The sequence below is a fragment of the Podarcis cretensis genome (assembly GCF_951804945.1).
Source record: "Podarcis cretensis genome assembly, chromosome: 7".
Lineage (NCBI taxonomy): Eukaryota > Metazoa > Chordata > Lepidosauria > Squamata > Lacertidae > Podarcis > Podarcis cretensis.
The window spans coordinates 72,316,351-72,341,134 of NC_137176.1; the positions used below are offsets into that span (position 1 = coordinate 72,316,351).

The 24,784-nt window shown below is 41.0% G+C and overlaps 1 protein-coding gene across 10 annotated transcripts in view; it reads left to right on the forward strand.

Annotated features, from left to right (window-relative positions):
- Positions 1-24,784, forward strand: part of ZFPM2 (zinc finger protein, FOG family member 2) — a 456,199-nt gene that overhangs the window by 425,298 nt on the left and 6,117 nt on the right. For all 10 annotated transcript variants that reach the window (XM_079984179.1, XM_079984181.1, XM_079984178.1 and 7 more), the window contains one exon: positions 24,338-24,544. In XM_079984179.1, the coding sequence (XP_079840305.1) occupies positions 24,338-24,544 (207 nt within the window). The remainder of the gene's footprint in view (positions 1-24,337; positions 24,545-24,784) is intronic.

Genomic DNA, 24,784 nt, shown 5'->3' on the forward strand with positions numbered 1-24,784 from the left:
TCCCTGTGCTACTTCACGCTTCCAGTCTCCCGCAGGTCATCTGAAAAAGCATCCGGTATCTGGGCTGCCTCTGGTGCCGATTCATGGAAGAAGAAGAAGAGTTTGGATTTGATATCCCACCTTTCACTCCCTTTAAGGAGTCTCAAAGCGGCTAACATTCTCCTTTCCCTTCCTCCCCTACAACAAACACTCTGTGAGGTGAGTGGGGCTGAGAGACTTCAAAGAAGCGTGACTGGCCCAAGGTCACCCAGCAGCTGCATGTGGAGGAGCGGAGACGCGAACCTGGTTCCCCAGATTACGAGACTACTGCTCTTAACCACTACACCACACTGGCTCTCGCTCCATCTGGAAACAAGAGTGAGCGTTGGCCAAGCGATCGGCCCCTGTACCTGTCCCAGGCCACACCCCCGCCGGCAGCCCATTGGTATGCCAGGCCGGGGCAGGCCAAGGACACCCTGTTACCAGTGGGTGGCACCTGGCCAGATAGGCCCCGTGCGGGGTTGCAAACTCTGCCCACCAGTTGGGAGGGAGTAAGCGGGAATTGCAGAACTATAAAAAAGCAAATAAAATAATCAAGGGACTAGAGCAACTTCCATAGTTGGGGTACATGAAAAAGATTGATAAAATTAGGCATGATCTGATCTGAAGTGGAAGGAGGGTTTTAAAAATCCGTTTTCCATGATACCAGGTCAAATAGTGAAAATGAGTGGGAGCAGATTCACCACAGAGAAGCATTTCACACACTGTATATTTACCTCACAAAATTTATTGCAAGAAGTGGTGACATGAGCTTTCAGCTTTAATGGGAAGTTATACAAATTCACAGAGAAGAGATCTAACAACATCTATGACTTAGGATAGAAAAATGAAACCTCAATGTCCAGAGGCAGTGTATGCCTTTTCTAACAACAACACCCCAGTTGCTTTGGGGGTCAAACAGCAGCAGGGGTGTTCATTTACTGTTTTGTAGGGTTTCCTCAAACTGGCTGGCTGGCCATTATTGGAAAAGTGTTGTTTAACTAGGTCTGATCCAGGAGGGCTCTTTTATTTTTATTTTTTCATTTTATGTTCTTTCTATGCTTCCCCAAGAACACATGGCAAGGACAGATTATGTGGTTACTTCCCATGCCAACACTGCTGGCTCTTGCCGGTTGCTTCTATGGCGACACAATAAAAAATACTAGCTTCATAGCAAATCCTGATTAGCTGTGATCAGAGCGTAATTGTAGATTAATTATGCCATCCATGTCCTTTCGTTTTGTTTTTCTTTACCACAGAAGATTGAAGGTACCATTAGAATCCAAAGGCTGAATGAATTTTATTGCAGAGGCCTCAGTGTTGGTATTCCTAAATCTTGAGCCATTTTATTATTATTAAAAGCAAAAGTTTCTCAAAAATAAGCATGAATCACCAAAGTGTTAGGAAGGGCCTTATTTCCTTAACATTCTTAGGGGCTTTTAGCAGTTTTCACTTGGTAATATAAAATATGCAATCATTTAAACTATGGATATTTTGGGTTTTCATCTGTTTGGACTACTTTGGACTATCTTTGGCACTCTGAGATGAAAATGCAGGCTGATTCAACACAAGCTCAGACTCTTTTGCTGAGGCGAGGCAAGTGTTTTCCCTCATTATCTATTCCCCTTTAGGGCTCCTTTACTTTTGGAAGACGCAGCTTTAATTTTAGAGGACTTCCTTCAGAATTGTAGCCCCAAGACATTATGCTGATTCAAAGTTTCCTTGGATATTCTGGACTTCCTACCCCTCATTGCATGCATTTTGGGCCGCATCGTTTAAAAGGAATTGGTTCAGAAACAAGTGTGGCTAGTTTCCACCAAAACAGCTTTTGTTCTGCTTCAGGGCTTGGGGTAGAGTCTGTTTGGCTGCAGTGACAAAGTGGATCTGGCCAATTGCTTTTATCTTGATGACAAAGGAAAACATCTCAAATGTGAGATTTTGTTTTGAACATTTAGGTCTCATTTTCCTCACCAGAAAAACACAGCCTAAGGTTTGGGGAGGTTTTTTGTTTTGTTTTTTTAAACCATCTGCCTGTTTCAGAAGTTCCCCATAGTAGTCACCCTCAGATCTAAGCTTTGGATTTAGATGTACAAATTGCAGGGACTTCTGTAGATATAGTTACAAGAATAACTGACAATTTCACAAAATCATGGATATGTAACAGTAGAAGAGATATGTAAATTATATATGGTCCTAAGCCAGGTTTGGAGCTTGGAATTATGTTCAAAATATTTCACACCCATTTTTTATAATCATTGTTAATTTTCACTCCCATGGTTTAATCTTTGAAGGAATTAAAATGATGGAATCTGGGAATACAGAAGTCTTATTCCTAATGAGTCAACTAATAATTAAGATTCAGGGCCAGGCACTTCACACATTGTTATGGCAAAACATATGTTTCCCTACAGTGATTTGTGCTGCAGGAAGCTGAACCATCCTCACGTTCTCTGAATATTCATATTAAAAGTGCCACACACCAAACTGGCTATTACTTTATTGGGATCACTGAAACAGTGGCACAGGGTGATAGCTGTGTGTCGTGTGTTCTGACTGGAAATGAGGTAGCTTAAAGAGAAGAGGAATTAAGGCAGAAAATGGCATCTGGGTGCATAGGTATTTAAGTAGTATTTCTACTACATATGGGGTGTTAGGAGAGGGGTAGTACCTCTGGTGAAGGACACATTGTGCTTCTTCTGGGGTAGTTCATTCACCTTTGGTCCCCACATCAGTGAGGCTGAGAGAGGAGGGGTCCTATTGTCTGGGCAGTCCAGCGCTTCCATACACACCACCCATACTTGTGCCTAGGAGAAGTCACTTTGGTGCTGCTAGCTCAGTAAAAACAGATTGGGAGACACCAGTTACAAGTTACCTGTCTCTGCAACCATAGTAGGCACTGTGATTCTCCAGTGGTTCAACTTCACCCCCGGAGGCACACTCCATTGTCTCACACGACAAACGGATGCCAGGAATACTACTTACGAATAAGTAGTAGGGGGTATGTGCTTCTGTGGAGTGCATGCAAGAAGAAGCCATGCTGATGCATCAGATATGCATGGTATATAAAAACCAGCTGAGAATCTCAAAATGAAGGTGTGAGGGAAGACACTACAGTGGTACCTCGGGTTACATACGCTTCAGGTTACATACGCTTCAGGTTACAGACTCCACTAACCCAGAAATAGTGCTTCAGGTTAAGAACTTCGCCTCAGGATAAGAACAGAAATTGGGCTCCGGCGGTGCGGTAGCAGCAGGAGGCTCCATTAGCTAAAGTGGTGCTTCAGGTTAAGAACAGTTTCAGGTTAAGTACGGACCTCCAGAACGAATTAAGTACTTAACCTGAGGTACCACTATACATGGACAAGCTAGAAGAGGGGCAATATTTCCTAAAGCTTAACATTCCAGTCAACCCTTGCGGAACAATAGCCTAACTCCAGTGTTCATATGGACAACTTTTTGCAACATGTGCATGTTTTGGCCTTAGAGGTTTGACCTGACAACCATAACAGCCAAACCACTACTGCAATTTCTTCCAGTACACGGGATCCAGTGCCATGTGGACATGAAATATCTGAAAATAGGACCGTGGGTATTAGGGTTTTCTTTTAAACTATTTGAGCATGTTTTCTAGGAATATTGCCAGACCATATAGCATGCCACTTTAAAATCACTCATCAGTGTCCCATAGTGTTGTGCAAAGATAATTTCAATTAGACATATATCAGTTGATACAGATGCTATTATGGATCTATTTCTATTCAAAAGCAGCACAGCCATTCTTAATTTCTTTAGACCCTGCATTTTTCTTGCCTTGTGAATTACAATCTATATTTTGATTCACCATGAAATCTGTTTGAAACTTTTCTTAATATTTTATCTTGGAGAGTCAGCTGTGTTATCTAATGTATTTTTCTTTGATCTTAAAGAGAGAATTTATGTTCTAGTCCTCTAATGAAGCTAGCATGACTATCTGCAAAAAATAAAACAAAGATGAATGTGAGACCAAATGATGGTAAAAAACCTAGAAGAATTTTGTGCTTTCCCTTTGGCCCTAAAAAATTCTTTTGGTTAAATGTATTGACTAAAGTCATTATCATTATTCTCTACTGGACAGTTCTGATGCTGGATTTTCAGTCACGTTGACTCTGTGTCGAAATTCAACAGAACCTTGGTGCCAACTAGAAAAGTTAAGTGTTGCTAGAAGCAAGAATACCATGTTCCTTTTCAGAAAGAAAGCTTAATCATTCTTTCTTTCTTTCTTTTTTGCTCACAAGGCAACTCTTACACCCTTGAGGGAGTGAGAAAGGTGGGTTCTGAAGTTCTTGTGACTTCAGAAACACTTTTCTATTAGCAGAAGGTACTTCCATCTTCTACTGATTTTTGCAGCAAATCCGTCCAATATTTTTTCCTGCTCTCCTTTTTGCCTGTTTCTTACAGCTTCTGCTACTGCTGGACAAATTTCCCACAACTTTGGGTTATCAAATATGAATATAATTGGAGAATGCTTGGAATAAATATTGTTTTGTTTTTTGAGTGTACAATGACTGCATTGGGTCACATCACCCTGCCATTTTCAAAATCTGCTTGAACTGAAAGTGCATGTCCAGAATCTTATTTTTCATTCTGAGCAGTAGAAGGCAGTCACAGGAAAAAATGATCTTCAATTTATACTATATATCCAAGCATTACTACAAGCTGGGTTTATTCATATTTTGAACTAGACAGTTAAGAACTACAGCAACATCACTTAGTTTCTGCTAAGATTGCAAATAAATAACTGGCAAAGCCCAGGAGCTAGTGAGAATTTTGTGGCATCGGCTTGAGCAGATCACCATACTTGGCTGGTAAAGAGCATTTGGCTTGGTGCAGGTATGCAGAACAACTTTCAGACTAACTGCTGGATTCAAACCTGATGAATCTTCCAGGGGTTGCATTCTAGTAGTGGGTGGGACCAAAATGAGTAGAGCCCTATTCAATTCCTCCTTTGTTGCGGAGGAATTGTATGAGAAACATATGAATTGTATGTACAATATACGTAAAACCGCTTTGTAAACCACTTGGAGGTGTTTGGTTTTTTACACTCAAGTAGTGTATTGGTAAAGGTAAAGGTACCCCTGACCGTTAGGTCCAGTCGTGGCCGACTCTGGGATTGCAGCGCTCATCTCGCTTTATCAGCAGAGGGAGCTGGTGTACAGCATCATGTGGCCAGCATGACTAAGCTGCTTCTGGCGAACCAGAGCAGCACACGGAAACACCGTTTACCTTCCCGCTGGAGTGCTACCTATTTTTCTACTTGCACTTTGACGTGCTTTTGAACTGCTAGGTTGACAGGAGCAGGGATCGAGCAACGGGAGCTCACCCCGTGGCAGGGATTCGAACCGCTGACCTTCTGATCGACAAGTCCTAGGCTCTGTGGTTTAATCCACAGTGCCACCCGCGTCCCTTTTCAAATAGTGTATAAAGTCTATTAAATACACACACACACAAAATAAAATACATAATAAAATATATAAAATATTAAGTTTAACCCTAGGAAATCCATAAAAGGTACAGAAAATGAAGGAGCAGATAAAAATGATTGAGTTGATGTCAAATCAAACCATGCAATTGGCAAGTGAGCAGAGCTTTTTAGAAGTGGCCTGATGGCCCACATTAGACCAGTGTGCCAAGAGGTTATCCATCATATTGTGATGACTTTTCCATCTAAAACATGACTTCAGGATCTAACCTTGGAGGTGCCAGAATGAGTAGGTTTCCCACTCATTTCAAGCCGTGAGTATATGTAGACATTAGTCACAGGTCAAGTCTCAATTTGAGCCCTATTGGTGGTTTAGGGAAGTTCCATCACCCAAGTCAATATTTATCAAAGAAAGTGTGCATTGAAATTTAGTTTGGGACTGAAAAATTGCATTTGCTTTGTTTCTTTTTTAGGATTAGAACTCAGTACCCATTAAACCATAATTGAAGAGGCATTTAAAACAGGCTGATGTTGTTTGTGTTCCTGTCGCATCCCACATTTAGGCAAACACCTGAAATGCTGACTCAAAACTGGAATGAATCTGAGCTCCTCAGCAGTAATGAACTGTTTGTATTTGTGGGTGGATAAAAATCAGCAGGTTTTTTTATTTAAAAAACCACATATATTTGTGTTGACCTATTTTATACAAACATTATTTGAGAGGATAGGAGCAAATATTAAAGAAAGTGTCGTGCCCGTTTACAAGTCAAATATAACCCCCATTTACGTAGAGTACTACGTGTGGTAACTTTTTAAAATTCAAATGAGAAACATGGGCAGCAATGCATGCAAAATGTTCATTCATTGTAGTAAACTACAAAAATATTGCTTTTATGCAATGAGAATGCTATTGTAGAATTTTAAAAGGCACAGAAATAAAAGACTCGGGATTGGAGTTATTTAAACAAACTTGCTAGGATATAGTAGATGATTAAAATACAATCTATAATTACATTACGCTGGTATCAGGTAAGGATAAAAGCCTATAAATACACTGGGGTCAGGGTAAGCATAAAAAATGAAACAGTTATTTGAATAATCTGAGATCAAGTTGCAGTAATTAAAAATGAATGTATTATTCAAATGAAGGAATTAGGTTACAACACTTCTCATGAAAATATTATTGTGACAGGCAGAAATAAGTTTGAAATGGGTTTAATAAAATTTTTTGGAGAAGGAATATAATGACTTATATGTGGTAGGAACAGGAGTAAGCAATTACTCCACATCAGAGTATCTTTGGCAAGCTCATACACACCTTCAAACATACATTGGCTGCTCTCTTTTTCATGGCCTTGTCCACGAGCATCACACCATCATTTTTATCTTCTGAAGAATTCTACATCTTCCAGCCTCCCCAATTAATTCACGAAGTATTAACTTGATGTGACTGCTCACAGCAAGTAAGGAAGTGACCAGTAACTGGAACAGTGTAGTTCTTCAGGGCCCAACTAAATAGGATGTTAAATCATAGAATTGTGGAGGTGACCCCTAGGGTCATCTAGTCCAACCCCCTGCAATGCATGAAACTTTCCCCCATGTGGGGCTTGAACCCCTGATTCTGAGTTTAAGAATCTCATGCTCTACAAACTGAGCTTTAAATGTGTATTTGCTTGTAACATGCACATTTTAAAAAGAACGCAAATAGCGTCTGTAATGCTGGAACACAGGAAACTGCCTAATACCAAGTCAGATCACTGTAGCCCATTATTGTCTACAGTGACAGGCAATGGCAGTCCTGGGTTGCAGACAGCATACCGGTATATTCCAGGTCCTGCCTGGGACCTTTTGCGTGTTGAGGCCCCCCAGGACACCCCCAAATAAAGACACAGTTCACACCACATTTTTGTTTTGGTTTTTGGCATAATTTTGGCCACAACTTTATTGATTACAGTATGTGAGTGGTTGCTTAGGCATTGGTTAGCAACTATCTGTTCCCACATGGAGGTAGGAACAGAACTGACAACCGCAAGCCTGCGGAACTCAGTAAGGGTAAACATTTTTGGGGAGAGAATAGAGCTGGGCGCCAGGCTCTCACCTCTCCCCAAATGCTCCCAGGGGCTCTTGCGTGGCCCTAGCCCCTTGCCATGGGTTTGGACAAAAGCATGGCGAGCCCCTGGATTCCTTTAACGGAATACCCTGCAGCAGCAGCAGCATTGGAGGGGCAGGCACAGCCAACCACATCCCCTCCACCAACCAAAATTAACCAATGCCTAACTGCAACCTTACAAGTTGTGACGATTTGCTACGCAGTAGGCAAAAACCAAATGGCACCAGCCAATCGGCCAAATGGTAAACATTCCTACCAGGCCCCTGCCCCAAAGCAGATGACCCCATGACAGGCATAGCAAGGTCAGCACGAACAAACCATAAATATAGGGAGGGTGGGCAGGTAATGCGATGTGCGCAGGGAAAAGAGGAAGCTCAGTGTTGCGCACAGGGAATAAATAGCACCCCCATCAATCAAACAATTTTGCAACATTAAATTCTCCCCAGCAACAATTGGAGATGCCCTATCAAATTTGTGGCCATCGATACTAACCCGCCCAGCAACAGGGGATGTCATGGTTGCCCCCACCGCAACATGTGCTCTCCATGAAGGAGAACCCGCTTTGTGTGAAAAACAGATGCTCTAGCACTCGACCTAAGCCGTCAGGCAGTGGTTATTGATCAATAGCATAGTTAGCATGGTTGGAAGCCTGCCTCTCCTGTCCTGGGGGGCAGAGGGACATCTCTGCCACTAGACAACAAGGAAGGGGCTGGGAAAGGGACATAGAATAATAGAATTGTAGAGTTGGAAGGGACCCCAAAACCCCATACAATGCAGGAATCATCATGATCCTTTTATTCACAGGATAGTCACATCTAAAATTGGTATTTTTTCTCCTTGCCTAGTACAATGGGGTGGGGGCAGTTCCTGAAGCATATCAGTTTTAAACATTAACATTTTTTAAATTCACCAAATGGCACAAGCGTTGTATGTGGGGAGTTGCTTATTTCTAGTGAGGGCGCTAACCTGTAATAAAAATTATGGCACAATGTGGAAGTGAAGAAGAACCACAAAATATTAATTGCTTACGTATCGGGAAAATATAGTGTCCCTGCAGCAGAGGTTTCCTGGAGAAAAATAGAAATGGATGTCCCACACCAAATAATAATCAATCATGTATTCATTGATTTAGAAATGGATAGCTAAGAAGGACCTTTCTCATGAGTCCATCTGACAGAAAAACTAAAGGATACTTATCGGTGTTCATAGGCAGCAAGCGTGAGGGCCAAACTACATGCTATATGTGGCTTGTATAATATGTCTTCCAGTGTTTATGTAACTGGAACAAAGTATGGGGAGCAGAAATTACGGCTAGTTTGTTCGTAGCTATCAAGGGGATAATAAAGGAGTTTTTAACTCTCACCCACTATTTACCTGCAACTTTAGTTTGTCAGGCAAAGAGCACTTTGGGTGTGTTTGTGCAGTTTTCACATCAGGAAAACAGCTCGGGTGGAAAGGGTTATGAAACCCCTTCTTTCCCCCAGTGTTCTGAAAAGATGCATTTCAGTTAAAAATAAAACCAGGCCAAGTCTTGGTTACACCTGATGGTTTGCCTAGAGAGAGCTAAGTCAAGAGTCTGGGCTCAGTGAACACAGTCAGCTAAGTCATAGCTTAGCACAGCAACCAAAAGGAGCAACTCAGAGAAGAGCAAAATGGCCATGATCTCATCTCTCAGGGAGTCCTCACTTTTGCTCACTCACATTAAGGCTTTTCTTGATGTGTGAACTGGGCCTCTGTGAGCCTAACTTTGTTTTCTCAGAAATTAGTTCCTGTCAAGTTTGAGCGAGAGTGTGGGATTGTAACCTAACAGGGAAATCACATTGCATGTCTACTCAGAAGTAGGGGTGAGGGAGACATTAAAGTCATTTCACAAGCTAAGGCATATTTACCAAATCTGCACTTTTTGAAACAATATGCAAACCCAAACACAGCCATCCTCCAAAATCTGCATTCTTCCAAATTTTGCAGTGCAGTTCCCCAACTAAATTATGTACACAAAATGCATATACAGGGGTAAAGTGTGCATGAAATGCATAAGATTAGTAAAAAACAAAACAAAAAAACCATTAAAAATTCATTGTAATAGTGGAAATTGCTTTCAAAATTTATAGTCAGAACTGCATACAAAACTGCTTTTTGGAGAAATTTGCACTAAAATATTGACGAATTTTCAAGGAGGATTTTTTTTTAAAAAAAAATGCCACTTGCTGCAGAAATGTTAGAGAAGTGAAGTTAAGATTAGAAAAAATGAGAAATCTGGGCAACAAAAATTGACATATTTGGCCATCTTAATTCAGAAGCGAGACCTGCTGTGTTCAGTGGGCCTTATTTCCAGGTATTTCTAAGCTATTTATCAGCAAAAGGGCACAATTCAACAAAAATAAAGAAAGCCCAGTAAAGTTCAGGAGAAAAAATGGAGGTATGCTGTTTACTCCTGCTGGGACTATAAAATGCTTAACTTTGGACTGTGCCCTGTGTATTTAACACTATTAAAATGCATATCCTTATTCATAGGCATACTGCATTTAAGCATCCAAATAATCATTATGCTAATGGATGTACAATGGCTAGATTTTTTTTTTTAAATCCGCCTTCTAACCTGTTTGAATGTCTTTGTCATTGTTACTACTGAATGCACAGAATAAATGTGAAAAAATGTTATAAGCATTGTTACTCATGTCTGTGGAAAATGCACATTCCCTTACAACCACCAGCCTCAGCTGATCCCTGATTGAAACTAATCACAGTGTTACCAGTTTAATTAACTTGTGCTGCTGTCTTGTCCCCATAGAAATAAAGAGTTCTCCTGTTAGCTAGACTTCATTCATAAGATTTCTTGTCAGGAAGCACCAGCGTTTTTCACAACTTAAATGCAAACTGCAGACACATGGCAGGTGTGGTAATAGAACAATATTGTCTAAAACAAATATTTTGTTGGGCAATTTGAAACCAAGTCCCTTTCACTTTAATTTACTTTCCTTCTAAATGTGAGGACAGCACTTTACATCAGCTGAAAGGAACACTAATCAGTTAATATATGGAAACTCAGAAAAAGAGAAGTGTTTTGTTTGTGTGGTGTTTAATGAAATCAGCATGTACGATTACAAAAGTGAGAGGGGATTTGTCACTAGAGCAAACATCACTAAATATTACACCTGCGATCCATAATCTGAATTCAAGGTGACTTAATCCCAGTGGCATTAATTCTGCAATCCTTTATCTACTTGCCTAGAATTCAGTCCCACCTTTTAAAAAAATTCATAGGGTTGTTAGTCATTTAGAATTCAAATACTATGGAACAAATGATCCCCCATTCCTCTTGGACTTCTGACTGAGGGAATGCCAAATCATATGATCAATGGATTAAATATTCAGTCAGATAATAAATAAATGCTAAAAATGGAACTTTTTATGATTGGAAAGAAATATACACTGGACCTGTGGGTTAAAGTCTTCTGAAATGTCCAGCTGTTGCTGTTTTTGAAGACAAAGTAGTGAGTTACATGGCCAAGTGCTCAGATTAAATGAAGATGTTTATCCCCTGCTCTCCCCGTAGGCAGTCTTTTCACACTCAGTTGTGAGTAAACTGTGGGGCTTACTTAGGATTTAAGGTGCATGGGTTTGCACTGTTTTGCAAGAAAAATATATCCACCATCCAAACTTCAGTCTACTAATCCAGCCCCACTATCAACTCTCTGCATGTCTGCTCAGAAGGTAAAGGTAAAGGGACCCCTGACCATTAGTTCCAGTCGCGGACGACTCTGGGTTTGTGGCGCTCATCTCGCTTTGTTGGCCGAGGGAGCCGGCGTACAGCTTCTGGGTCATGTGGCCAGCAGGACTAAGCTGTTTGTGCTTTCGAACTGCTAGGTTGGCAGGCTCAGGGACCGAGCGACAGGAGCTCACCCCGTTGCTGGGATCGAACCGCCAACTTTCTGATTGGCAAGCCCTAGGCTCTGTGGTTTAGACCACAGCGCCACCCACGTCCCTGCTCAGAAGAGGGGCCCCAAATCCAACAGGGCTTAGTAAAGTGTTCGAAGGATCGCTGCCTGAATAAAATAGACAAAAGCTTTTGTTTGACTTGACCTCTTAGCCATGTAACCCAGTAGCCTGTCTTGAAAAGTAGTCAGAGCTGGAAATCAGACCAGAGATCACTAAATAAAATTATACTTTTGACATAAATAAAATAATACATTAGGCCATCTTGAGGAAGGAGGTGGGCACGAGGCCATTAAATCAGGGTCAAAAAATAAATAAATACCCAGCTGCACCTCGGATACAGGAAAATAAGATTTTTATCCACCTTGGTTCTTTTTGTAATACTTTAATAACCCCCAGGCTAATATTCCCCCCATTACGACATCGTAGCAGCAACACACCTCTGACACTTTGCTAGCATAGGCTGTTGCCTTAAGCACACTGACTTAAGGGAAAGTCCAGCTGAAAACCACTGCAACTTACTTCCAAGTAAATGAGTTTAAGGCTGACATGTTATCCTGGTGGAATCTTGAGGCTTGTAGTTGAGATTCATTTTGATTAAATGTGCTAGTAAAGCAAACAAACAAGTAATCAGCCCTGGGATTTTTTATTTTTATTTTTAGTATAGAAGGATCTGCAAGAGTGCTTAATTAGACTCTAAAATCTCTCACTTTTATCAACTGTATGGGCAACAAAGTAAACGTTCAGTGTTAAATTAAATAAATAATAGCTTCTCTCTCGGTTTTCATACCAGAAGCACTCATTATATGCATAGGATGCCATCTGCAGGCAATCCAGTTATTTTTCTCTCTCCAAATGTTGGTTGTTGTGTTATAAACGGAGAGCATTTCCCCTGATGTTGACTGCTTGAAAGTCCTTGCTAAACTCTCAATATATGCAAATTGCTTATAAGGAAAAGAGCAAAAATCAAATTATTCTTATTAGCCTATCAAAGCAATGTATTATTTTCATTTAACAACTTAACCCTCACACCGTTTCGGGCGATGGGGGTGTTAAAACAAACAAACAAAGCAACTGGTCAGGGAGTAATTTGGGAGATTATATCTCCACCAGTCTACAGACCCCAAACTGTATTTCCAGACATCCTGCAATTTTTGGAAGTTGAATAAGTTGATGGCTTCATTCTGACAGCTTAACTGCTATTTTTTGTGCGGCTATCAAATGCTTTATCTTTGAAAAGTTAATGTAAGGAGAATAAGCCCTCCCCTGCACCATCTGGCTGGTTTTGCTGCACATGGGACAAACTGTGTTTTTGGCAGGGATTCGCTCCAACATGGAGAGCTGTAGCAACAGCAAACGCAAATCATTGATTAATTTATGCTATCAATAAGGCTAGAAAAGAAAAAAAAGGGGAGGGGAGTAAACCACCTCACTGTCATGCTAAAAAAATATTGCTTCTTTTCTACACCTCTGTTTCCATATGGATGCCAATTTCCTCCTCACTTTCCCTCCCCCGTAAAGAAAGCTTGAACTTCAGGAAGCATAAATTAAAGGATTTGATGGACACAGGCAGCGTGCTGCACACAGGGTAATAATACCTTGTACAGCTTCAAAGACACACATGTGTACACTTAACAGTTTGCAAAATTCCATTGTGGCTCATCAGAATGAATGGCTGCATTCACACTGTCCCCCCGTGGAACAAGAGTTGACCCTTTGAGGTATCTCTTCAAGGCAGAACTGCCTTTCCTGATGCTCACTGCCTGCCTGAAATGTCGTACAAAAAGTCAGGAATATAAACTCCTGAAATAATATCCTTGGGACATGAAAAAGAATGAATTATTTGAAGCAGACGGTGCAGGGAATTCTGGATCCTGTATACTTAAGTTCACCAAAATTGTAGCCATGCCGTTTTCCTATTTCTATTACATGGTATTACATTAGGTCGCCAGAAATACATTTAAGTTGTAATATAAAATAGTTGTGAAACAGAAGAGTGAGTTTTGGAACAGAGGGAATAAACAAGAACACCCACACACCCCACAAGGATGGGGAGGGAAGGAGATGGCTGTTCACAGGATCAAGGCCAACACAAGCATTTGAAGAGAAGTGTTTGCCTATGGGAGCACCCTTCCTTTAATGTCTGAAACCCTTAATTAACCTCTTCTGCCAATTATTCCCCCCTCCTCCTGCCCAAACCCCCTTCCCTTACCCTCTGCTTCCAGCCCCGTAAGATTTCACATCCATGTCGTTGAGGCAGACATGTCCTAAGCCCAAACCTTGACAGGAGAGGAACCAGCAGAGGGAAAGTTCATTTATTCAAATCCCCATTCAGCCATGAAGTCAACTGGGTGACCACGGGCCAGTCGCTGTGTCTCAGCCGAACCTACCTCACAGGCCTGTTGTGAAGATAAAATGGAAGCATGTGCATCGCCTTGAGCTCCTTGAAGGGGTATAAATGAAATAAATAAATAAATGAAAGAATTTTTTGCCATCCAAAATTTTTGATGATTTGAAATTAATAATAAATATTTGTAGGGAATGAGCCTCATCCACAACTCGGTTGTGCACCGTGGTTCCTGACGCTTGCTATACCTTTCAGGCACTACAAAGGAAGGCATGTTTGACATTGGGATGCCTCCTGGCCCAACTGTGCAACACCTGTCAAAACTGCTGTGACTTGTAGATGATTAAAAACAGCTAAGAGATTATTAGACTACCCAAATGTATTTGCGTCAGTGATTTTTTTTTTTTAAAGATTCAATGGCATTGAAACTGACACAATTTATGATTCAGTTTTAAAAGTGGGCAAAACTTCACAGAGGGCAGTATAGCCTGATTCAGCTTGCCATAAACTTATAGCAATAGCATAGCTGTCAAGTGTCCCTTATTTGAAGGGACAGTCCCTTATTCCAGCGCCATGTCCCGCTGCTGTCCCTTATTGATAGATGTCCCTTAAATGTCCCTTAAATGATGTCCCTTAAATTTCAAAGGAAGCAGCTCCTCTCCCTCCCTCCCTGCCGGCCAGGGAGGAGGGAGGCTCCAACTGTGTTGCTTGGCTGTGTTGCTCACCCAATAAGAAGTTTAAGAACGACTGGGGGGTGGAGCTTGAATGCCTTGTGTGCGGCTAGTTAATGCAAGCTGAAGGGGTTTTTGAATGCTGGACGCCATTTTGTTGCACGTGCTGCTGCAAACTTTGCAGTGCAAAGCCAGGCTGGGGAGCCATCTTAAGTTGAGGCTGCATAGGCCTTGTGGTGCATGTGATTCAGATTCTATTCAGTTCAACCTCTGGTTACAAAGTTGGTTGGATAGTGTTCTCGAAGCTACCAGCATGAGTTTGACCAGACTGCAGGAGGACAGGAAGACTGGAGTGCCTGGAACAGGTGAGGCTGCAGGTCCCTTATTTTGGCTACTGGTCCCTTATTTTCAAGGCTGCTGCTCCCTTATTTTCAAATCTGTAAGTTGACAGATAGTTTCCCATGCAAAATAGTTTAGTGGCATCCAACTGGAACATATGCATGGCTCAGAGGCAAATATATGGAGAATGCTAAAGTAAACAAACAGTCTGAAAAGTAGAGAACTTTCTTTTCATACTTGTCCTTGAAGGCACCTTCTATTAGAACATTCCTGCAGAGTGACTAAAAGAGAAATGTTGATATGGTGAGAGGACTACAATGTTGTTGTTTTTCTCCCTTAAGAAGCATGTTTTGTACTCAGGAAATAAATACCACCCAGCAAGGGAAGTTAAGGGTATATACTATAGCACCTATTAGTTATAATCAGATCGGATCGTTGCACGGATTATTCGTAACATGCCAGTATCTTACACAGTTGCTAGAGATTTTCCCCCATCTGCTCCTGCATCGTGATGAAGAATGGTATTTTAATAGGCAGATGGTAGAGACAATTACAGTTTGAGGCTCAGCTGGGAGTTACGTCAGTTTATTGCAAATTATTAGTTGATAAATGCTTCTGTTTACAAGCAAAGTCTTAAGCAGCTTTATAATCAGTTTATCAGCTGCAGCCTGATTTTTGACAGCTTGCCTGAAGGGGGTATGCAAACGCATTTTCCTTGGTCATTTACAAATCCTGCTGACCATGCAGGGATTCAGCTAGGCAGCCCCTGTGCACCTGTAGATTGCTCAGTGTATGCTGTTCATTGTAATAAAGGTTGTTTCAGGAGATGATAGAGGAAGAATAAAGCCAAATCTGCTTGGTGCTGCACAAAATCTAACTATAGAGGCATCCCTTTCTTCGTATCAGATGCTTATAACTTACAGTTTTAAGTAGAAAATGCCTGATTGGTACAAAAAAACATTTGTTTCAATCTAATTAATTCTTGCACAGGAAAGATCTGCGGTGTGCATGGAAACCTCCCATGTTCCTAAGTGCTTCCATGTTTATTTTGATAAACGTAGATTCCTTTGCTGTCTTTGTTTAAATGCATGGGCCAGCCCAAGGGCACAGTTAGTGACGTTTTCCTTCCAGGCATTGTAAAAAACGTATTTCCAATATGGAAGAGGGTACAGGTGTACAGGTCTCTTGAGAGTCCCATGGACTGCAAGAAGATCAAACCTCTACATTCTTAAGGAAATCAGTCCTGAGTGCTCACTGGAAGGACAGATCGTGAAGCTGAGACTCCAAGACTTTGGCCACCTCATGAGAAGAGAAGACTCCCTAGAAAAGACCCTGATGTTGGGAAAGATTGAGGGCGCAAGGAGAAGGGGACGACAGAGGACGAGATGGTTGGATAGTGTTCTCGAAGCTACCAGCATGAGTTTGACCAAACTGTGGGAGGCAGTGGAAGACAGGAGTGCCTGGCGTGCTCTGGTCCATGGGGTCACAAAGAGGCGGACACGACTAAACAACTAAACAACAACACAGGTGTAATGACAAATGTGGTCACTTGGGGCACACCTATATAAAAAACAATCCAAGTATTTGGTTATCAAAGTGCCTGGAACCTGAGTTCTAAACCCCAGCAGTTGCTATTTAATCCACACTTGCAAGAAATCATGCCAACCCAGCGCAAGGATGTCATGAAAAACACTTCCTTCAGCATAGTTGTTGTATCAGGGGTGGGGAAGCTGTAGCTGCCGGACTACAGTCCCCATGATCTCTGACCACTGGCCACGTTGGCTGGGGCTGATGGGAGTTGGAGTCTAACAACATCTGGAGGGCCAACCCTGAGTTAGATAAATGAAGAAGCTACATCTTCTGACTGTTTGCAGAACAAGGTCACTTTTCAATCCCAACCAGGAGGCCTAAATTTGGAAGACGTGGGAGGATTTCGCCCCTTGAATTCAGCTGCTTAAAAGCAAAGGTTGATATTTGTGCCAAATATTTAATAGTTTTGTAGTCTGGACACTGGTCCTCTAGGAGAGATTTCACACCAGACTTTATTTTATTTTATTTTTACAACCTCCTAATAGAAAGATGTGTATTGACTCCGATTAGCTCAGGATTTGAACTAAGGTCCCAGAAGGAAACCTATAAGCCTCTTAAGATGCACAGAACTTCTAAGAATACGAGTTTAACTATCTCCCCCTGTGGTAAATAAGCTGTGACAGCTCAATCAAGGGGGAAAGGCAAATAAAATTTATCACATTATTTTTTTTCCTGCGAATTCTTTATTCCCTTCTTCTGAGCACTGATGTAGTTTATGTCTCTATCTAGTGGAACTTTACATTAATTATTACACTCCAGCACTCACATGAAAGACACAGACTCAAATCCTTATAATCATAAAAGATAGCCTGCCAACTAGGTTAGAAGACACGTGGCAAGATACTTTGGTTCCTCTTTAGCGACGGGCAACTTCCACTCATTTTGTCAAGCTACTTTTCAGTATTATGCACGGAGGGTTTCTGGGCAGTGGTAAGACGTACCTTTTTCAACAGGCAGCCCTTTGCATCCAAATAAAGAACTTGTAAAATGACAAATACGAGACTTTTGTGTTTTCTTAGCCACGTGCGACAAACAGTTTGAAAAATGGAGTCCTGAATTAATTCTATTCTCTCTCTTCTTGTAAAAAAAATAAAAAAATCAAGGTCATGATCCAGAGAAGCATGTGTGAGAGTTCTGAACATGCCATGGCTGTTTTGTTTACCTTTGCTAAACTGTAGCACTACATGTCATTTTGCTGTTCAAACTTGCACCAACCATGTCTATATGAGTAACACTTGAGATGTTGTTTGGAGGAGTTTCTGTTCAGGAAACAAGCTAAATCCCTGATGGCCTGTACCCAGTCCCTTGCATCCAAGCAAGCATCTTACTGGTTTTGAGGCCCAGTGTGCCTGCTTGACTGCCTTGCTGCTGACCTGAAAACTGGTAGCACAGAAGAGCCCACACCCACAATAAAAATAAGAAAAGGCAGTTTGTTCTCTTAATGTGTGAACGCATGATTGAGTATTTATAGTGCAAAGAATAAAAATGGAGTTCTTCTACCTCAAAGGTGATCAGCACAGTAAGAGTGAATCCATTCTACAATACTATGTTGTGTGGTCCTTTTCATCTTGCTTCACACATGCGTAGTAATAATATTTCCATTACAGTATACTAATAAATATATTGGATTTGTCATCGGGCATGTGAGAGACAAATGGTGCTGTGCTGGACAGAGCATAATCATACCAGTTTCTACACTGCCTGCCACTAAAAGGTGGTAGAGTTTGTATATGCAGGAGCTAAGATTAGAGGTTGAATATCATTTGACAGCATCCTTTGATCGTAAACAAGGAAAAATTACTGGGAAATTATGGGATATCATCTCATTAATCCTAATGCAATACAGCAAACCCTCTCCATTAATTTCATAGAAGTGTGTATTTACACGAACTGTTGCTGATATCCTCTATGTGAATGGGCCATTCAGATAAATATATGGAGGAGGGGGGAACAGATGTCCCATGGAATATTTAGGAGGTACATATACAAGTGAAAAATGTTGAGAATTGTTTAGCAACAGGAAAGACTGTTCACAAAATGCCTTTGATTTATTGCTGTGTATGGTGCAGATCCCTATCGGTTTTTTCCTTACATTATTTTATTCAAAAACTTGTATAAACCATGAGTTGGCATGTTGGAGAATACTGAAAAGGCATTAATCAACCCAAATAAACAAGTGCACAGATCTATCTAACAACTGTGAAGTAGTTAATAAATTTTTAAGCAATTTTATTATAGAAAGAAGGTCTAAAAGAGTAGTGCTTAATTATCTGGACTCCTCTGCGCTGGGCTCCCTTTTGATTGTATTAATGAAGCAGCTGGCCCATTGTTTCTCTTTAATTCCTCTATTGTTTTAAGAATATGTCAAAGCTCTTTATTCTTTTATCAGGTACTGTGCAGAAGGAACCACACAATACCTCATATTCCTACTGTATTTGCAAATGCACAAAGAAACCTCCAAAGCATTTTTCAAAAAAGGGGCACACATAATTTATAAGTTCTATTCCTTGCACTACTCTACTGTCAAGAATTTCAACAGTATTGGATTTGAATTTATTATATTTCCCCCCCCCCCCCCCCTTATTAAACAGTGTGGCTACATATAGATATACACTCTCTGTTAATGTCAAAACCCGGCGATCCGGACTCGCACCTAGTAGGTATTAACTGGGATGTTCTTTGACACGGGGACATTGTTTTAGCTAGTCGAGAGAAGGCACTCACCTCCCCATGGGAAATATCTGATTGAGGGTTTGTGAATTCCCTTTAAATACTTAAAAAGGCGCGAATGCAAATAAACATATTATTCTCAGGGCTGCTTTTTTTTAAAAAAAAAAAAAATTTTTTTTCACAAAATAGAAGCTATTAATTCAGATTGCAGTGAGTCTGGCTGTGGCTGGGTGTCATTTTAAGTCTGTAGACTAATGCAAGTTGTCGATTCAATGAGCTCTGATACTCTTCTGACCCTCCTTCACAAAAACATATGTACACAGGAAATGGACACTTCTGCTTCTACCGCAGTGACAGTCGAAGGCATTACACACACAAATTAGAAGCAGAAGGGAGGAGGGAGGAATCTGCATAACTTGGTTGCGCAGTAGGCTGTTTGCTGAGAATGAATATCAACCAAACAGAATTTCAAGAGCAACTTTTTCTTGGTAAGCATCTATATATCATATGCCCACATGGCAAGAGTCCATTTCAAGTAGCATATCAAAGCACGGTTTGTGCAATAGGGTGGAGTGTGAATTCATACAACCATCAAGACAGAAGAGATCCAGAACTGACTCTATCTCTAAGATACCCGAATTCCAGGAAAGCGGGTCTGTCTTGTATTTTGCCACTGCCTTTGTCTTAGGAGGAAAGTTAGACTATTTTTAGCAATTCCCCCTGGAATGCCGGTGCTGATAAAAGCAATAGATGGACTAATCGGAAGCCATATGGCACTACTGATTTTGAAGGGAAACTTCCCAACTGGAGACAGCAGGGAATGCTCTTTTAAAAGCAATGACTATATGCAGTCCTTGCATTTAGGATTACTCTTAAAGCAAGCAAATAGTATCAAAATTGCAAATACAGGTGAATTGTTTCAATAAATTATCTGTAGGAATTAATTGAAAATGAGGGAGGAGGCATTGTCGGAATAGGTTCTTGTTTTTATTTGTAACCATGTTTGCTACATCGTCCTTGTCAGTTACAGTGACTGCAAACAGAATACAGTGGTACCTCGGGTTAAGTACTTAATTCGTTCCGGAGGTCCGTACTTAACCTGAAATTGTTCTTAACCTGAAGCACCACTTTAGCTAATGGGGCCTCCTGCTGCTGCCGCGCCGCCGGAGCACAATTTCTGTTCCCATCCTGAAGCAAAGTTCTTAACCTGAAGCACTATTTCTGGGTTAGCGGAGTCTGTAACCTGAAGCGTATGTAACCCGAGGTACCACTGTACTTCTGGTCCGTACTTTATTCCACACACAGTTTTGCATGTGCTACTGTGCAAGCAGCCTTCCTTGTGGAGATGGTTGTACAGGCAAGATGGCCCCAGCGTAGATTTCATGGGGGAAACCTTTTCTTGTGCAAAATGCACCTCCCATCCCTGTAAGAGAAGCCTCTGAATTGGGCACAAGATGTGAAAATGAGGACCAATGAGTACATCTTATCTGCCAGTTTAGACAATGAACCCTGAAATGACAATCCTTTTGCGTTTTGTGATGTAGTTGCACCCCTTTGAACTGTGCTGCATCACAAAGGTTGGAACTGCTGCAGAACTGTGTAGTGTTGCTTCACACAAACCACTAGCCACATGGAGCTATGCCCATAACTTGCAGTTCAAGAAGCAACCAGGCTGCAGTGTAAACTAAGCTGTCCTTTTCTAACGTGTTTTGGATCAGAATGTGCATATTTCTCGATCTCTTGAGTAAGTGTTTCATTGCCTCCATTTCCCACATATATATATTATGCTGAGCCAGGTTCCTATTTTGAAGAGTCTGGTATAGTTCTGTGGTTTACAGCTCTCTCCTGCTTGCATTTTCTTGTTACCAAAAAAAGAAATCTGCATCAATCATAGTGCATCTCATAGATTGTTTTGTTTTTTTGCAGTGCATTCTATAGTTATTAACCAGAGTTTTTGCCATTATGCCAGAGTTTGCCATGGATTTCAGCTAGCAGGGCTGAAGTTATGTGCTTTACATGAGATACATTTTTCTTATACAGTACCTTATAGGTAAGGCCATACAATATAATCGAACCTTTGTCAGTGTTATAGCCTAGTAACTGTTAGACTATTGAATGGTTCCAGTTGACAGGGAGTGCTTCTTTTGTTTATCATGTTTGCAAATGATGGGATCTTTTCCAATGGACTTGTTTTAATCTTAATTAGAGTTTATCGGCCAAAGTCTACATGACATTCTGCAGGCACCAATTCCATAAATAATAAAAAAAAGAATGTGGAAACATTGGCAAGATTCAGCGATATTTAAGGCAACTGATTATTGTAACAGAAGCATGAATTTCCATTATAAAAAAAAATCAAATTTGAACTGTGACTCTGTTCTTTACTTTCAGAATTTACAGTGCAAATTTGCTGCAGCTCTGACAGCAATTATGAGGGTCGTTTAAAAGCTTCCTGTTAGGAACCAGATCTGTTTCCACAAGAGCCCAGCTCATAAACATTACAGAAAACAGGCAGGCTGGGCCACCTTTTGTACAGATTTTTTAAAAAGTTGTTTATTCTGAAAAGGTGGTAGTCGCACCGGTGGAACACCAAAGGGGTAAAAAAAAAACAAAAACAGAGTGGGAGGAAGAGAGAAGAATGGTATCCAAATATAGCACTTCCATGTGATGCAAACTGAATTAATTACTGCCTCAAGTTTGCCAGTGCCTACTCTGAGATCATGGCCTTTGAAGGAATAAAAGCAGCAGCTGTTTCTTCCCCCCACTGCATTCCACCTGTTCCTTCCCCACCCTCATTTCCCACTTGATGACTAAAGCAGAAATACAGGAGGGGCACAAGTGTATGTATGGGGGGGGCAGGAAGAGAACCTATAGAATAAGAATCAGAGTTGCTGCTTCCTATCTCATTGTTTCAGATTGTTTAAATGCACAGGAGATGCGATCTCAGGTGCCAACCCCAGCCTTGATGCCTGGTTTTCGAAATAATGACAAAATGCTGGGCAGATGGAAAGCACCAAATAAAAGAAGGATCCTAACTCAAGGAGGGTGGAATTATGTTGTGGACTGCTCTGTGGGCATAGGGCAGCGTACAAATTTAATATAAATAAATAAATAAACCCAAGTAATAGGTAGGTCCTCGATGATTCTATGAAGCACCCAGCACAGTATGTCGAATTGTAGCTCCATACAGACCATCACTGAGCAGCCAGGCAAGAAAACATACCACAAAAGAGATATACAGGAGCCTCCTATTGTCTATCGTGTGTGTGTGTGTGTGTGTGTGGTCTTTTGATTAAAACAAAAAATTAAAAATAAACTGAAAATTCACACTGTGACGGAGCGTTCAGCCTGTGTTAGCACTGGTGTATAGCCTTTCTCTTGAGACCCGGAGTTGTACCACTTGATGAAATTATTCACCAACAGTATAAACTGCTTAGCATCAATATGGAAACATAACTTATTTTAGGGGAATAATTTGAAAACTTAACACCCGCGCTGTAAATGTTCAGGGATTCATAGAGCATGTTTTTGTCCTTATTCAGGGTTGTGTGTATTCCGTGCATGAAAGAAACATAATAATTCAGCAATTACAGTAAATGATTTGAAGTAACTAAATTGTCAGCATTTTCTTATTCTGCATTATTTTTTCTGCTTTCAAGACTTCCCTAAGAATTTGGCTCCCCACCCCCACCCCCAGCAATAAATTGCCACTGTGAAAGTAGCTTTCGGTACTTGGAGTGCTCAAAATCTTTGGATTATAATGGCCATAATACATTTGGTTCCAGTAGTTGTGGCCAAATCCTGCTGCATTCCTAGCAAAGAGTGAATGTGAGAAAAGTTTTTTTCTGCTTTGAAACTTCTGCATCACTTTGTGGTCTAGAAGCCCTGCCTTGGTTTCCCCCTCTCAAACATATTGTGAGTGATGCTGTTTTGTTTTCTCATCTTTGAAAGCTAATAGGACTGGATTAATTAATTGTCCAAGATTCCTCCAAAACAATGTCCTAATTCTTCTATTTAGCTGTTGCATATCATACACTGTTGTTATCTCTTCCACCAGATTTTTGCAACAAGTTGTTTTAAAACTGTAATCTCTTTGAGGAAGGGGGGGGGGAATGAAGTGTAGTTGAAAAGGCAGTTATGCTGAAAGATAAACACAGCAATATTACTTATCAAAATGGGTACCCAGTTGTGTTTGTGTGTGCGCGCGCCTTTTTTCTTGCCTAATTAATACAGCATATAGCTTTTGCTATATATACAAAACCTATAACAGAAAAAAGCTTTATAACATGTAAAGTATGTGACATTATTTTAGCCATAACTGTACTGGATATGTATCTAGGTCTGAGAGTAGAGATAACACAAATATAAGTGCTCTGCCTGTCTAAACATGTTAAATAAATGAGCATTCACTATCACATTCAAATACATTAGTGCATTTCTTGCATAGTTAATTTTCTTTTTAATGCTTTCCCACGTGACACTTGCAGCACAGAGCTATAGTATATCTCACTCTTTGAAGAAAGTTTTCCTTTAAAGCCAAGCTCTGCTGTTTGAATAGGGCTTTATGAAACACATCTATGGCATATCTGAACAGGAAGTTCAGTGGGCATTGGGACAGCCAGTGCAATGGTGCATGTATATTATTGCATAAAGGATTCCCCCTGGAGACAGATGGCAGCAAATCCCAGCAAGCATTAAAAATGACTTTATGAGGGTATCTGAACCATGTTTTCCATTGGGGTATTATTTGTTTGCTTATGGATAGTCCCTTGGAATGCACAAATATTTTACTTAATTCATGCGTATACAGATAGTAATATGGTTTGTGGAATGGAGAGGAAGTTGAACAAAAAGTCCAGCTGGATAGCAACCAATGAAAACAAATATATATCTATACTGACACTCTAGGAATGTCCACTGCCTAGTGTTGCGTTTGAGACAATGGATTGCAGAAGAGTTAAAGAGGTGTTGCCTACCATTCATTTGCGGTATCGCTTGTGCAGCTTCTGGCGATGTTTTCAGCATGGCTGCCTCAAAGCATGGCACAACACTCCCGTAAAAACAGAAAGAGAGCCTTAAAGGCAACGGGTTTCCATTTTTCCCCAGAAAAATGCAGCTCCCCTAAGCAGAACACGGTGCTGCACAATATAATGTTTGCCCGCTAAGCATTTCTGTCTTTGTGTATGTTTTCTGCACAGGAGGCCAGCTTTGGTGCACGACGACAAAAGCCATTGCCGAGGGTGAAGAGCTCATTGCCTTCGTTGTGGATTTTGACTCAAGGCTACAAGCTGCCAGTCAGATGACTCTTACCGAGGGGATGTATCCTGCTCGATTGTTGGACTCGATACAATTGCTCCCTCAACAAGCCGCTATGGCATCCATTTTGCCTACAGCTATTGTCAACAGTGAGTGCACTAGTCCAATTTATATCTAAACCATTATTTAAACATTGCGATATTCTTACCACATCACATTAACAACACCTATCTGTTTCTCTGAATTCACCAGCATAGGCTTTCAAGCCAGGAAAAACCACAGATTACCAGGTTCCTAGACCATGGGTAGCCAACGTAGTGCCATTTTTCTGGGTGCCAACTCCCATCAGCCTCAGCCAGCATAGTCAAGAATGATGGGAGTTGGAGTCC